General features: G+C 34.9%; 1 protein-coding gene across 1 annotated transcript in view; it reads left to right on the top strand.

Annotated features, from left to right (window-relative positions):
* LOC138706744 (uncharacterized) overlaps positions 1 to 17,500 on the top strand; it is a 736,334-nt gene that overhangs the window by 716,086 nt on the left and 2,748 nt on the right. Inside the window, exon 3 of the mRNA XM_069836385.1 lies at positions 15,396 to 15,575. Coding sequence (XP_069692486.1) covers positions 15,396 to 15,575 — 180 coding nt within the window. The remainder of the gene's footprint in view (positions 1 to 15,395; positions 15,576 to 17,500) is intronic.

Here is a 17,500-nt window from a genome sequence, read left to right as displayed (position 1 = left end):
CCGAAGATACTTCGAGATTCTAAATGGCAATTTTGGCCAACAGTTTGAAAAGATATGGTGGAGTCACAAATCTATTCATGAAACAATGGTTCTCTATTATGGGAGACATAGTGACAATCAGCATATCCATATTGGATATAAACTATGGTCAGCAGCTACAAGTCTTGCCTACCTCGCTAAGCACATGAAAAAGCGCAATCGTGGTGCAGTATCTTTCGCTGTGACACAGGATGATGCTGTTGTTCGATGGCATGATAATAATATTGTCACTCTTGCTTCAAACTGCCACAATGTAACTCCAATTTTGAAAGCAGATCGAATCTGTGCTATTGCAGGGAAACGAAGCAAAATTCAAGTGGATTGCCCTTCGGTTATTGAATAGTACATCAAATACATGGGAGGAGTAGACAGATTTGACGAAAATGTTCTTTATTTGAAAGTGAGCTTTCATGGAACGAAATGATGGTACCCAAGTTTGCATTTGATCTCGATGCAGCCTATCATAATGCGTGGTTAGTATCAAGAAGAGATGCAATAAAAAAGACTTGACATATTGTGAATTCCGGCGAAATATCGTGCAGGTATGTTGTGGTCTCTATGGAAAAGCTCCATGCAGACATCCAGCCAGCGATTTAGTCCCATCCAGTAGTATTATTACATATATGCTATCTTAAATATTCTCCACTGAATAAAATATGATATTGCAGTCATTAAAAGTGACAATAAGATTTATTGCCCAATGTCGCCTACAGGTGACACCCCTACAGTTCGTTTGTAAATATGATTTTCCATGAATTCTCAATAAACAATACTTCTATAGGCTATAATAAACATTATTTAATCATTTATAAACAATTTGTACATCTGTAATGAGTTTGGGCTAAGACGGGTTAAGTTTAGTTTGCGATCGAGTATTATTTATTATTAGTTCCACAAAGTTGGCACGCCTTGCAGAAAGTACATTTACCCCGATCGCTCGTAAAATGAGTAATACGCGTTGTCCATCAGCGCCCATGCGTGGACGTAATGGAGGGTTCTAGAGTAATACCTGTTCCACAAACATGAGGCGGATTATGCAGAAACAGCCAGCGTCCATCAGGCGGGTTCGGATTATAAGGAGGATCTGAATGGCGTGATATTACTCGTGAAAAATGACACAAATAATCTCGAAGCTCAGAGATGGAGGCGAAATGTCGTGCTCTGAAACACCGACCTTTCTCATCTGGAGACCTACACACATTCAGTATAATATGAGAGGTCACCATTATATTCTCAATGTAGGCAGATTGTTGAACGATTGCTTCGATCCGACTTTTTCGTTGCTAGTCACGGTAGAGGTAACAGGAATCTATCTCCCTGTACAGGTATAAAAAGAACAGCAAGGACTTACGTGATCCGGAGAGCTTATGGACGGATGACTCCTTTGTGAGTGAGGACTGTTCTGGGCGAAATTGACGAAGAAATGTTTTGAACTTGAATAATTTTAAGGGAAAAATTGTTCCGGAGCCGGGTGTCGAACCCGAGACCTTTGGCTGAGGGCGCCAAAGCTCTACCGACGCGCCAACAAACCAAACACCGACACAATTTTTTGAACTTGTTTCCTTTAATGAATGAATAAAGTGTAAGAATCTATTGAATTTTCCAGGTGGTCCGGGTTCGAATCCCGGTCGGGGCAAATTACCTGGTTGAGGTTTTTTCCGGGATTTTCCCTCGACCCAATACGAGCAAATGCTGGGTAACTTTCGGTGCTGGATCCCGGACTCATTTCACCGGCATTATCACCTTCATATCATTCAGACGCTAAATAACCTAGATGTTGATACAGCGTCGTAAAATAACCCAAGGAAATAAAATGTACTGAATTTTGACAAATGAAATCCAACTATCAACTGCAATCTTGTACTTCATATCTTTGTGTCACTTGATGTTCAGATGTCAAATATTTTCATTGTTTCTTTTGCGATACAGCGAGCAATGATATTGCATGGTGGCAAAGATCTGTGATTCTCTGCCGATACTGGGGTAGGTACTTTTCGATTCCGCGTCTGTTGCTTTGGAGTTAACGTCGTCAAGCCAAGTTTGTAAAGTTCCTTCATTATCAAAGAGTTAGATAAAGAACGGAAAAGGTGAACATCTTACGGCGCAAGATCGGGATAGTACGGGGGATGTGGAATCACTTCCCAACCAATCTCCTGAATAGCTGCTTTCGTCATTTTAGCGGAGTACGGACGTGTATTATCGTGTTGCAGCAGTACTTGATACAGTCTTCCCGGTCGTTTTTCTTCAATTACGGCCGCAAGGCGACTGAGATGTTGGCAATAAATGTCAGCAGTTATGGTTGCATTTGTGAGAAGAAATTCTTAGTACACGACTCTTATTTTATCCCACCAGACTCATAACATCATACTAACTTTTGACGAGATGCCGTGGGTTAAAATGACAGAACGATTTCAATTTATTTCATAAATTAAAATGTATCCTGTAGGATATTTCGTCAATTTAAGTTAATATATTCGCGAAATAGCTTTTTACAGATATGACAAGAGTTCTCATCTTCTCGATAACTCAGTAAATGAAAGTATTTAGTTCAAAATAATGTTACAGCCTCAAATATTTGTTTAATTTTTCTGTTTTAGTAATGATAATTTCTACAGCTATTGTCAAATGTTTTCCCATGAATGTCATATTGCAGGAGGCCATGCCGGCCAATATTAAGTTAGCAACTTAAATAGGTACCTTATTTAATAGTAATATAATTTATGTTATCTTCTTCTTATTATTTATTTATTTATTATTATGATTATTATTATTATTATTATTATTATTATTATTATTATTATTATTATTATTATTATTATTATTATTATTATTATTATTATTTGCGAAATATTCTTATTGAAATATCACACCAGTTCTCGGTTCTTTGGAATCGAAAAAAATGTTAACTCGTGTGATGTTAGTATGACTATTACACTTTACTACGTCATACTACTTTTGACCAATAAAACGGTACAAAAGGACATCTCTCAACCAATCATGGCTGCATATCGCACAATTTTATCACTTCCCTAACATTTGTTTCTTTGTTTGCCAACATTTCAAACTGCAAATTCTTTACGGTACTATGAAATATGCTTTGCGATCGTCATTTGTTTTCCGCATAGATAGTCAACTGAAAATGACGGCTCCGTTCAAACGTTCTGGTGAAGCTAACATTAGTGAAATAGAATTTCAGTAAGTCAATTGATGTTTTATTGTATTAGAGTACTTTATTTCTTCTAATCTTCATATACTTTCTTCTAATCGTGTAATAGTCAATTAAATCCCACTCGAGTTTTGATTTTCTCTAGATGAATCAAAACCTCTAGTGAGATTACTGTTAACTGTTTCGTTTATATGACGTCATTCCATTTTCGACCAATGAAGTGTAATGAAATTTTGAATTCTAACCAATCACAGTCACACTTTGCGATAATTTTTGCAGCTAGATTTATCGCTATCAATTTATCGCATGGTCGTTCTTTTGTTTAGTCGTTATCGCCAACTTTTTCCCCGTAAATCGATGATCATGAATCCATTAAGATGCAACTACACGGTTAAACTTTTCTTTCAACTTCACGCATTCAAGCAATGAATGCAAGATTAATATTTAACATTAATTAATATGTTTACGCAGTGAAGACGACGTTCAAAACGGCGCACCATGTAGACACAAAATCTTCATGCATCTTAATTGAACGTACGTTTTAAACTTGATTCTTTCAATATTCTTCCCAGATTGCACGCATACGCGATTGGAATATTGAACTGTGTAGATGCAGCTTTAGTTCCGTTACACACTACAGCGAGAATGCGTTTGTCGAGCTATAAAAAATGCTTTCGTGTAGCACTGATTGTAACGGTCGAAATAAGGCACAGCTGACATTGGTCCTGCTCCCACAGGTAACCTAACCTATAATTGTAGCCCATAAAATTTGTATTATGTGAATGAAATTAAACAATTAATAGAAAGCCAGATCAGCGAATAGGGATTATAAAGAATGGACACTGAGCGAATTTTCCTGTGTTTTGTTTCTCTGTGCGCCAGCGGTTAGTTCCACTTTCAAGCGCTAGAGGTTAGTGTAATCGAGCATACGCTAAGATAATAATTGAGAACAGATTTTTTTTTTTTTTTTTAAATATTGGTCGACCAGCAAACTTGCTATACAGACCACTGTAGAACAGATTTGAGACACAGGATCCAAACATCGCCTACCTTATTGCATAATCCAGTAACGCTTTGCTTCAAATAAATTCAAGTTAACAGCTTTTCCTTATTTCTCGGTGACAAACTAGTTGTAATAATAATATTTTATATTTCAGATATAATAAATTATATTATAAAACAATATAATTCATTATAAAATTACGTATCGAATTCGTTTAATATTTGTATATAATATAATATAGGTACGAGTATATGGTTTTACTTCTCGTAAGAGTTTTGTTTTTCCATTTTCAGCGCTATCAAATCATTACATATTTTAATTGTTGTTGGGGGTCAACGTCTCAACTCTCATTATAAAGGAACTCTAGAGTCTAGACATTACAGTTAATGACGGATTTATTATTTTATGGATCCAATTTATTTTATTTGAGTACATAATGTACCTAGATGTATTAATTATATGTGTCATATTTCCGCTGTGTCGACTGCTAGCTAGTGTGATGTCAGCGCCAACTCTAGGGAGAAAGCGGAATCTCACGCTTTAGCTGGCTTGAAGGTCATTGAAATCAGTCCGGCTACATCAAAGGTACCGACGAGAAGTGCCCATTCTTTATAATCCCTATTCGCTGGTCAGATGTTCAAATTTATGTAACATCGCATATCAAACCCAAAGATATTGTATAGTAATATTTACAAGGTCTTTGATCAAACTGCCTTCCATATGGCGTAATAAAATTTGTTTTTTAATTATCTATACAGAGATGGCTTCACTGTGTAGCAACATATATCTTGCTATAGTGTGAATACATAAGCATTTCTATATAGCTGTTATTACATAGTTCTTAGTCCTCGGTGTAGTGTGTAATGTAACGATGAAGTACTAAATAAAGTGTGAAATCCTACTTCCACATCTACATCTTCATCTTCTAATTCCATGTCCATTGTAGGCTATGTGAATACAATTATATTCCTTCATTCACATTTGATAACTGCATTTTCACCAATTCATTTAATTAATGTATTAATCAGGTTTCTAATTATATTATAAAATGTTTAAATTAAATTACGATTTCAGCAGATAATACAAATGTATTTCTGTTATAATAATAAGAGAAAAGCGCAGTACATATGATTAACATTATTAAACTTGTATTTCGCTTTTCGCAATTGGCATTACTGAATAACATCCAATTTCTTTATTGCAGCAATCGTTATTCATCTGTTTCGACATCACAATGTCTGAATAGGTTAAGTATTCGTAAATATACAATTATTAACATTTTGTGAGCGAATTTTAGGGATATATTATTTACATTTTTATTTTATTCACGGAATAGTCCTAATAAATGTCACTCGAGGTCTGAGATTTCCCGATAAATCCACGAGCGAAGCGACATTACTTTGGATAACCTAGAATATTTTTTGCTTCTTCATAATACGTACTCTAGCGGAGAATTAGAAATGCTCATATTTTCATGTCGATCGTTTGGATATGAGAAAGTTTCACCCAATGGAATAGCAGAAAATATGTGTGCAGCATAAGAAAATTAATGTTTGTGTTTCGGAAATAATGTGAACGTGTATGGTAGCTAGGTTATTTTTGGGACATCACAATATAATACGGAAGTGAAAAATTGTGAAGTTCCTACAGGATATGCAATCTGGCCGACCGTTTTAACTGCTCTTAATAAATCAAACCAAATCCTGTATTGATCCGAAGTCCTTTTTTTTTACAACTTTAAACCCATTTTAGTGCATTTAAGAGAGCATTTCCAATTTTAGAAAGCTTTTTGCTCCATCAACCAATCAAACCATACTGGAATAACAAAACGATGGGGCGAAAGGGAGGAAGAGGGGGGGTGAGAAACCCCCTCATCGTAGAAGCTGATTGTTGTGCTATAAACGCCTGCAGACCCTGGGAAAGGGAGTGGGGGGGGGCGCAGGGCGCTATTAGAGGTGAACTAAATTTTTTTCTCATCGTGAATTTTTTTACGCTAACTTTAAAAACTGTAGATTTTCATATAACCAACCCTTCTCCGACGTACTTTGCCAGTCTTTCCCCAACACCCCCTGCAACCCCTGCAATTAGGTTCACTAGAAAAAAAATGCGCGGTTCTCCTAAAGCCTACTTACCATTCTAATTGCTGTCCGTCTGTCCGTCAGTTCAGCATTTTTTTTTGAAGCGGAACAAATGAAGCTCTAGAGAAACGCAGTTCAGATTTTTTTGTACATGGTTCTGCTTTTTGCTTTAGTCAAGTTTTATGCACTTGGACATATATACATTTTTTTAACTTGTGGATTACGCACAATTGCAAGATAAGAGGAGATACATTCGGTTTATGGCAGCACTCTTAACTGATAATGACAACTCATGATGTCGCCGCCATTTTAGAAGCAAGGAGCGGAACAATTAGAATACGTAAACGAGTAGTTTGCAACCTGTGGGCGGAAGCGAGTTGATTTAACCAGCTGCAAGCCATGTAGCTTAAATATAATTGATCAAAGCTAGATTGCATTTTGGCGAGATGAATCCGAGGATACGTCAGATGTTTACCGGATATTCACCTTACTTACTTACTTATTTACTTTCTTACTTACTTATTTACTTAATTATTTACTTACTTATTTACTTACGTACTTATTTACTTACTTACTTATTTACTTACTTACTTATTTACTTACGTACTTATTTACTTACTTATTTACTTACTTACTTATTTACTTACTTATTAACTTACTTATTTACTTACTTACTTACTTACATACTTACTTATTTACATACTTATTTACTTACTTATTTACTTACTTACTTATTTACTTATTTACATACTTATTTACTTACTTACTTACTTATTTATTTACTTAATTATTTACTTATTTACTTACTTGTTTACTTACTTACTTATTTACTTACTTATTTACTTATCACTTATTTACTTTATTTACTTATTTACTTACTTATTTACTTACTTGTTTACTTACTTATTTATTTACTTACTTATTTACTTATTACTTATTTACTTTATTTACTTATTTAGTTACTTATTTACTTACTTTAGCCTCAAATATTTTCCTAAGCACCTTATTCTCGAACACCCTTAACCTATGTTCCTGTCTCAAAGTGAGAGTCCAAGTTTCACAACCATAAAGAACAACCGGTAATATAACTGTTTTATAAATTCTAACTTTCAGATTTTTTGACAGCAGACTGGATGATAAAAGCTTCTCAACCGAATAATAACAGGCATTTCCCATATTTATTCTGCGTTTAATTTCCTCCCGAGTATCATTTATATTTGTTACTGTTGCTCCAAGATATTTGAACTTCTCCACCTCTTCAAAAGATAAATTTCCAATTTTTATATTTCCATTTCGTACAATATTCTCGTGACGAGACATAATCTATTATTATCATTATTATTATTATTATTATTATTATTATTATTATTATTATTATTATTATCTCTTGAAACTTACCTACGTGGAATAAAAGAGAGAAATCTACGAAGTGAAAACAAGAACTCATATAAATGCATATTTTTAAACATTGTAATAATAAATAGATATGCTATAAACTTTAATTTACCTGGTTATACTGGTAACAAACGTAATAAGCTTTAAGATCTTGGCTTTCCGCCCCATATAAGTCAGGAAATAATCATAGCTTCCTTATTTTCGTGAGAATATGTTCGCTTGAAACTATTTCTGCATTTTGATACAAAAAAGTTTAAACTTCTGAGGAATAATTAATTCCAGAAGCCTTTATCTTACGCCAAACGCAGGCAATAACAGAACCAGAGTCTGTAAACACCCCTATTTCATCCCTTATTTGCGTGGTGGTAACCTAACCTTTAAAAAACATTTTCGCTTTCCTGCACCCTCCTACTCCCTCTTTTGCCATTCTGTTTGTGAATCCCCCCCCCCCGCTCCCACCAGCGCAAAGGGAGAGGAGAAAAAAAATTAGCGTTGAGCATATAACAGAAGACTGTAGTTCCAGAGCCTTCATATTTTATAATTTAGACCGTGGTGTATAAAAAACGAAGGCCGTGAAAGAAATCCAGGAGCAAGTAACTTAAAGTTTTGATGAAGTCTCTTACACATTCAATAGAGGGAGTAACTCAAACACAGGGAGAGGAGTCAACAAAACTCGATCCAAAATATCGATCATCTTAGCTAAACTCAGACATATCGCAGGACTTTCTCATTTCTGCGACTAGTTTATCTTTTTTTACTATTCATAATGTATAATACTAACTAAAACAGACAGTATGGCGTACGTATGATTCATTATATAATATACACAATAATTTAAATAATCACTATATAACATTAAAATAAATAAATATGTCAAATAAATTGCACAACCACATTTTTCCTCCATTTTCATTTTCACGAATTTGTCTACGTAATCTACCTAACTCCATTCCTCAAAAGTGTTTTAATTGGTTATTTTACGACGCTTTATCAACTACTATAGTTATCTAGCGTCTGAGTGAGATGAAGGTGCTAATACCAGTGAAATGAGTCCAGAGTTCAACGCCGAAAGTTACCCAGCATATTGCTCTTAATGGGTTCAGGGAAAATCCAGGAAGAAGACTCACTCAAGTAACTCGTCCCAACCAGGATTCGACCCCAGGCCCGTTCGTTTCACGGTCAGACGTGGACCTGACAAGTGTTGAGACATTCACTAATAATAATAATAATAATAATAATAATAATAATAATAATAATAATAATAAATTGAGATGTAGAATTTGAATACGAGACAAATCAGTTCAACAGTTTAAAAGAAAAGATTGGACATGGATAAAGAACGGACAAGCAATTTACCAAATTTTAATATAATGTTCATCATAGCAAATGCCACATTTGATTTGAGAAATCTCAGTTCATATCCGAGCAAAGACCCCTTCCTTTCCCCCCTTCCCTTCCCTTCCCTTCCCATCCCTTCCCTTCCCTTCCCTTCCCTTCCCTTCCCTTCCCTTCCCTTCCCTTCCCTTCCCTTTCTTTTCCTTTCGTTCCCAAATTCGCGATTTTCACGCTAAAGTATTGGACGGATTTTGTTCATATTCAGTATCTACGAGTCAATTTATCAGCGAATAATGTAAGTTACATGAAATATAATAATTTTAGTACTATTCTTTCTGTGGAGTGATGGACATGAAATATGTAGTTATTTTAAAGCAAAATTAACGAGTATGTTATCAAAATATAATATGAAATTAATGTCACTTTACTCAAAATAAGCGCTGCGAATTGTTTATGATTTTATTTATTACGTAAGATTTTGCAACAAAAGAAATGGTTTAGACATTAATTTATATGTTCTCCAAACATTTCAGGGCGTAATGATTTTTATGTGAACTGTTTTTGAAATTAACATGGAAATAGCCATAACCGTAATAGTTTTTAAAAGAGGATTCGTAGGTACATCCAGTTAAATCGTTTGTTTATAGAGTTACATAGCTTATTTTTTGAGATTATAGAAATGTTTTCGTGTTTAATGTGGAAAACTAAAGCGAGGTTCATTTTCCAGTTTGGACGGGTAATGAATCGTTTTGGGAATATCATTAGTTACTTGATATTCTTTTATTAAAATTGAAACAATCTGGATTTTCTTTCTCATTACTATCGTTAATTAAATCTTACTTGAAAGGAAGAATACAAGTTGTGAACTTTCATGGACATACTTCTAAGCCTTTTACTGTAAATTCTGGTGTGCCTCAAGGTTCCAATCTTGGTCCATTATTGTTTTTATTGTTTGTTAAAAATATTGTAAATTGTGTACAACATTTTAAAATTTTATTATTTGCGGATGAAATTAAATTGTATAAATAAATCAAAACTATATCAGATTGTAAGCTACTTCAAACAGATATTACAAACTTACATATTTGGAGTATTAATAATAAATTGTTGTTTAATATTAATAGGTGTATACAAATGACCTTTTCTAGATTGAAAAATACAATTAAATTTTCATATAAAATAGAGGCAAACGTTTTACCAGCAGAAAATGAACATAAAGACTTAGGTATATTATTTAGGAGTAATTTTACATTTCAGAGTCATATTAATAATATTGTAAATCTGTCCTATAAAAGTTTACATTTTATTATGAGAAATTCTTGTAAATTTAAAGTCAAAACTATAATAATTTTGTATAATTCCATTGTTCGATCTAAATTAGAGTATGCTGCTGTTATCTGGAACCCAGTTACTAACAAATATATTCTGTTACTAGAAAGAATTCAAAATAAATTTCTAAAATGATTAATTACAGACTTTATAATGATTATCCTACCTATGAGAGTTATGCTACAATGCTTCAACATTTCCATTTTACTAGTTTGCAAAATAGACGAAATTGTCAATCTTTAAACTTTCTTTATAAAATTATTAATAATAAGTTGGACTATGTTGGTTTATTTTATTTTATAACATATACACCTAAGCTTAAAACGAAATTTCGAAATTTATTTTACATACCAAGGACAAATACTGAATCCCACAAAAATTCCCCAGTTTTCCAAATGTTACAGTTACACAATAAATTACATCCTCATCCGAATGTTGATATTTTCAATATGAATTTCTCTAGATACAGAATTATTTGTTATCATATTTTACAGAATATTATTATTAGTTAATTTGAAGCTACTTTCACACCTTATTTCATTTTCTCTTTTTTTCCTTCTCTTATTTCTATTTTGTTTCAGTTTTTAATAAGTGTATTTTTCCTTTTCCTTGTTTATGTTTTGTAAATTAATTTGTTAGTCGTGAACATTGTAATTGGGCTTTGCCTGTTATGTTCAACAACAAATGAATAAATAAATGAAAAAAAATAAATAAATAAATTATTGTTGTGAAATATTGAGAACGTACGTTTCATGTTCGTTTAATCGATTTCAACTTATCCTTTTACATTCGAAATAAATTAATACATCAAGATGTATGAACTTAACATCGAACGTCTAGAAAACATTTTGCAAATGCCCGAAGCAGTTTGAACTAGTGGCGCTCTCTTACATGCAGACAGATAACACAAATTTACGCATCTTAGCGTTCATTCGTATAGACAAGAGCCCATATGATTGTTTTTTTCCTTTAGTAATACGGAAAGTTGATGGACTTGATGCGAATATGTTTTTAGACTGGTTCCTGATTGTTCCCTCGGATTTTCGATATATTGCGGTAACGTCTTTCAACAAAGTAACATCGAAATATAAGCGTTTTCCTGTTTGCACGCATGATGGCACTGCATGACGGAAGAAAGACCCAAACAAAAGCAGCGAGTAACAGCGAACGAATGGAGTTTGCAAAGAAAATAATAAAAAAGAAGAGAGGGTTTCGCAGTATTTTGTGAGGAGTATGCAAGTGGAAGGCAAAAAAGAAGAACTCCTCTCAAAGGGAGAAGTAAACATGCATTCTACGTAATAACAAAAGACCACATCTTTAACATTTCTTTTTCATTCTGTAAGCCTGCTTTTTATGTAAACAAAGAAATGTTTTATCAACGTCACGTTTTTCTTTGTTGCGACTTTGTGATTTTTATGCTAGACTCGCTGAGACAGTCGAAACAAGCCACGCGTTGCATTGTTGATTGTTGGTTAGCTATCATAACTGAATCAATATGGTTTGAGCTTCGTTGGAGTGGAAATAAAAATTAATTTGGTACTGGGGACCGTGTGGTGATAGCACGCATCCCCTCAATCTCTAATCCTGTAATTTTATTCCGAGCGCCATACACACTGTATACAAACGTTGTAGGCCTAAATGCATATCCCAAGTAGCAATGTGATTGGTTAATGATTTTATACCATTTCACCATTCTGTATTAAATTCCTGAATGCCATATTGTACACGAGACCATGTTTCTATTGGAGTTTTGCAACTGTTGAATTATTAGGTATCATAGAGTTTCGATGTTTGGAACTGCCTTCGTCTGCAGAATAAAAGGAAGACAACGAAAATATGTCCTATTCGTTGGAGGCGAAGCAATCAGTGTTGCCAAGTCAGCGGTTTTGTAGCTAAATCTGGTGTTTTCAGGACTATGGTGAGCTACGGAATTTTACCGTCAGCGGCTATTTATTTAGCGTTTTTTTTATTCCGGCAGAGGGAAATTATATTTTTAAGTTTTTTTCTGTAAAGATGTTCTAATTGTTTTTACATGTACTTGCGGACAACAATGATATTTATAAATTTATAATAAAGCAGGATTTAGTATGGTATTTTCACACTTTTTATTGTGCGAGTATAAAATGTCAACGTTTTATGTTAACTCGATTTGGTGCAACCACGTCCATTTCCTGCCTCATCCATTGTTGTTGTATACAAATAAGGTATTCAGCATTCGTTAAACTCTTATCTAATGTATACATTGTTTCTGTAAATGAATTGATGTATTTAATCATAAAGAATAGTTAATGAACAAAATTATTATTTTTATTTATGATATATGATATATTAATTAATGTATCATTCCCCATTAGAGTTCATGTAACATATACTTAAAACTTAAAACCAGATTCATTGTTGACAGGTTCCACGCCTGTGGAGTAACGGCTAGCGTGTCTGGCCGCGCAACCAGGTAGCCCGGGTTCGATTCCCAGTCGGGGCAAGTTACCTGGTTGAGGTTTTTCCGGGGTTTTACCTCAACCCAATATGAGCAAATGCTGGGTAACTTTAGATGCTGGACCCCGGACTCACTTCACCGGCATTATCACCTTCATCTCATTCAGACGCTAAATAACCTATGATATTGATAAAGCGTCGTAAAATAACCTACTAAAATAAAATAAAATAGTTGACAGGACGTCACCTGCTCAGTGTGAAATCAGATTTCTAACCGACTGGTGTGATTGTGAATGTGATTATTTCCGAAGTTCCATTATAATAATATTCTTGATCTACTTCATTCAATTTTGAAGAAATATGCCACGTAAAACTCTGTAAGAATATGAAGACGATTTTGCATAGAATATAGAGCCTATAAAGTGACACACACTTTCCATAATTGAATCTAGCCTATATTTATATAAATTTTTTCAGTTCCTAAAGCTTATAGTTTGTATTTCAAATTTGGAAGCGATTTGTTAAGAAAAATCTGGAGTTTTTTTACTACAGTTTAGCGGGTTTTTTAAGCTTGTGCAGCGGTAAATGGAATTCTAAGTTGGCAACACTGGAAGCAATCAACGGCGATTCTTGAGTGTGTGGCTCATGGCCACTATTGTAATGCTGCAGCAAATCGATTTCAAGATATTAGAAGATTGAAACTTCGGCACATATTACGTAATACCCATTTTATGTATCTGTGCCGACGGCTGTTGCTGGAACTAATCCGCCGCTCTGCATGACAGCGTTTGCTCGTCATAGAGACTACAGTCACTGTAATAGAGGCAACTGCTGGCGCCCTCAGAAACGTAGCGTCTTCGTATATCGAATGGCTAATATTAATTATTCCGTAAGATACAGATTTTGTATTACTTACATATTTGTTTGCATCTATCTCTTAAAATAATGTTGATGTGCCATATTCATTTTCATTTTTATTATTTACGTAAGCAATGATACATAATGGAGCCAACACAAAAATTATTTTCGTACAAAATCCATACTATATTCACTATTTGGAGTGATTTATTAAAGAATGTATTCTAGACTAATTTAGAAAAATGATATCCTTTGTTCTAAATTAGTCTACAATACATTCTTTAATAAATCACTTCAAATAGTGAATATAGTATGGATTTTGTACGAAAATAATTTTTGTGTTGGCACAAATGATATCCTTTGTTACACAACGCAGAATTGCACGCATTGTATTCTTCACCTGACGTAATTAGGAACATTAAATCCAGACGTTTGAGATGGGCGGGGCATGTAGCACGTATGGGCGAATCCAGAAATGCATATAGAGTGTTAGTTGGGAGGCCGGAGGGAAAAGGACCTTTGCGGAGGCCGAGACGTAGATGGGAAGATAATATTTAAATGGATTTGAGGAAGGTGGGATATGATGATAGAGACTGGATTAATCTTGCTCAGTATAGGGACCGATGGCGGGCTTATGTGAGGGCGGCAATGAACCTCCGGGTTCCTTAAAAGCCAGTAAGTAAGTAAGATATCCTTTGTACCGAAAACGGATGCTCCATGGACCGAATGCTCTACGTCCTTAGGAGTCGACTGAACAGTGTCTGCCTCTCCTAATGCTTCAGTTAAGAATTTCTTTCCTTCAGTGAACATGATGTGGACATCCCAAAAATCCAGAATGAATTTAGAAACTGTTCGAGCCATGCTTGCTATCTCAAGCAATCTCAACATGACTTCTCAGTAATTTGCTGCAGAATTTGGAATCCAGAGAATACCTGCTTAAAATAAGTAATTATTCTGAAAACACCAGCAATTTAAGTAGAATGAATTGTTATAGTGTGTAAAGTAGCCTATTTTAATTCTTTAAAGTGTACAATAACAATATGAGTGCATAGCATACTGTTAAAAGTGTTTTTTTTTCATATATCTGTATCTGTACCCGGAAAGCATAAAAAAATCTGGTAACCTTAAGACTCATTCTCAATGAAAATTAAACATAACGTAAACGTTAACTTAACGTTACAGTAAAATCAAGAAGTCATACCATCATTCACGATGGGAACATTAACATAACAGGAAACATACTTGGTAACCATGGAAACATAACAACGACGCCATTTCCTCATATCCTGTCGTATATTTCAGCGCTCCACGATTGTGTTCTGTTTGCAAATCACGTAAGCATAAGCATGAAAGTTTGGAGTTTGCAAACTTTCATGTTAACGTCTTACGGTAATGTTTATGTCAATGCTTATGTGAATCATTGTGAATGATCCCATTTGATAGCCTGGGCGCAAACTTCTGTGTTTATGTTACGGTTATGTTTAATTTTCATTGTGAATGGGCCTTTTGGAGTATCTTCAAATTTCGACGTGGGCAAGAAATGGCCTGCAAATTTTGCCTGGAGACATAAACCAGGAGCAGGTCCTTTTCACGAGCCAGAAATACATGGGAAAAGCTTCATTACGGCCTTCGTCTTGACCTCCGTGGTCACTGAAAGATAGGGGAGGAAAAGAAAATAGACATTCAGAAAAATTGCATGGAGAGAAAAAGAAAAGACAAATGACGTTCTGATTGTGAACATTTTTTCTGTTTGCAGGAGTTGGCATTGTGCTGATAACGGTCAGTGGGGTGGCGTGGAGGCTAACAGCGCACGATGCTCCATCCTGTCGCATGATGTTGGGCCTCGGGGGTGGCGACGAAGGTGGGGCGGAGCCCAACAGAAGGTTTGTTCCACGACTGCCGCCATCATACGGACGCCCCCACCATCCGTACGCTGGTAAGTGCGAGGAGATACAAGAACTCTCCTTCAGTAAGCAAATGATTTTATATTAGCATCTGATTTGGAATTATGACTATTTATGTAATGTAATACAATAGGGATGGAAATAAGTAGAACTCACCCATCACCGCTCCCATTTTATTATCTCTAGAAGGTGAGTGGTCAGCATTGTTACATTACATAATAACAGGGGAATCCCACTGAATTGGGGAAGTAATTCGCTTAAAAATATATCAAGTTGCTGTCCAGGTGTTCAAACTCATTGCTTACTCGATGATTTATCCAATTTAGTTCAGGAAACATTTGCGGCTATTAATGATAATCTCATCTGAGGCTTATTGTGAGATTTGAAATATGTTTAGATTCAAAAATATTAGAAAGAGTAAATTAATTTACATATCTCGGATACACATTATCTTTTTTCGATGAAGTAGACATTTCACAGAAAATTTCTAAATGCACCAAAACAATGGGAATAATTAACAACATTATGAAACCTTCCCTAGTACAAAGGCATACTCGAATTCGTCTTTACAAGACCTTGGCGAGACCTGTACTTTGTTACGGCAGTGAGGCATGGACATTGAGGAAGAAAGACGAAAGCAGAATAACGGCTAATGAAATGAAATTTATGAGATATATAGCAGGATATACGAAATGGGATCACAAACGCAATGAAGATGTAACGGAAGAATTACAACTAGAACCTGTAATTAATCACGTAAAACATTATCAGAACAACTGGGTAAATCATCTGCATCCCATGCATAGAGATAGAATCCCAAAAGTCATGCTCCACTATCGTCCAAACGGGAAGAGATCTCTCCGTCGTCCAAAGAAGCGCTGGATTGAAAATTCAACTGTGAGATCGTAACAGGCCATTTGGCCTAATACTTGGAGGGAAGAAGAAGAAGAAGAAGAAGAAGAAGAAGAAGAAGAAGAATGATAATCTCATTTGCAAGCGGGGCGAAGACATTGCGAAACAAGTTCTTGTGGAACATGAGACTCTGGAGATTAAAATTTGTGAACTATTCCTAAGTCACTTACCAGGAAAAGAGACTACAAAGGATATTATTTCGGAGTATAAGGCTGTGTAGAGTAAAACTTGGAAAATATTTTTAATTCACTTACTGTACCAAGAAAAGAGATTATAAGACGTATTATTCTGGAACATAAGGTTATGAAGAGTAAAATGTGGAAATTCTTTGTAACTGACATACTAGGAAAAGAGAGTACTTCTAGAGTATAAGGCTCTGGAAAGTAAAATATATATATCTTTCTAACTCAATTACCAGGAAAAGAGACTACAAGGGATATTCTTCTATAGTATAAGGATCTCGAGAGCAAAGATGAACTCTTTCTGAACCGTTCTCCAGACTTCCAGGCATATTTACCTGCAATATAAGGCACTCGAGAGTAAAGTATAAATTTTTCCTGCACTCATTTTTCTGAAGAAGAGACTATGAGGCATATCCTTCTGAAGTATAAGGATCTCGAATAAATATTAACTATTTCTGAACCAGTCTCCAGAAAAGGGGACTTCGGGGCATATTTCCTGGAACATTGGGCACTTGAAAGTAAAGTATAGATTTTTTCTGACACTCATTCTTCTGGAGAAGAAACTATAGGCATATCCTTCTGCAGTATAAGGATCTCGAGTAAATATTAACTCTTTCTGAACCATTCTCCAGAAAAGGGGACTTCGATGCATATTTATCTGGGATATGAGACACTCGAGACTAAAGTATAGACTTTTCCTCGCATTCATTCTTCTGGAGATGGGATTGTGAGGCATGACCTTTTGGAGTATGAGGATCTCGAAGATTGGAAGTGAAATCCTTTGGACCCTTCGTCTCAGAGAGATGAAAGAGTCTAACATTGACATGAAGTTTCTGAAACTTGTGAAAGGTAAATAGAGCTTG

The sequence above is a fragment of the Periplaneta americana genome, chromosome 9, assembly GCF_040183065.1.
Source record: "Periplaneta americana isolate PAMFEO1 chromosome 9, P.americana_PAMFEO1_priV1, whole genome shotgun sequence".
Taxonomy (NCBI): domain Eukaryota; kingdom Metazoa; phylum Arthropoda; class Insecta; order Blattodea; family Blattidae; genus Periplaneta; species Periplaneta americana.
Note: the sequence above shows the minus strand (reverse complement) of the source record. Positions and strands in the feature narration are given on the sequence as shown.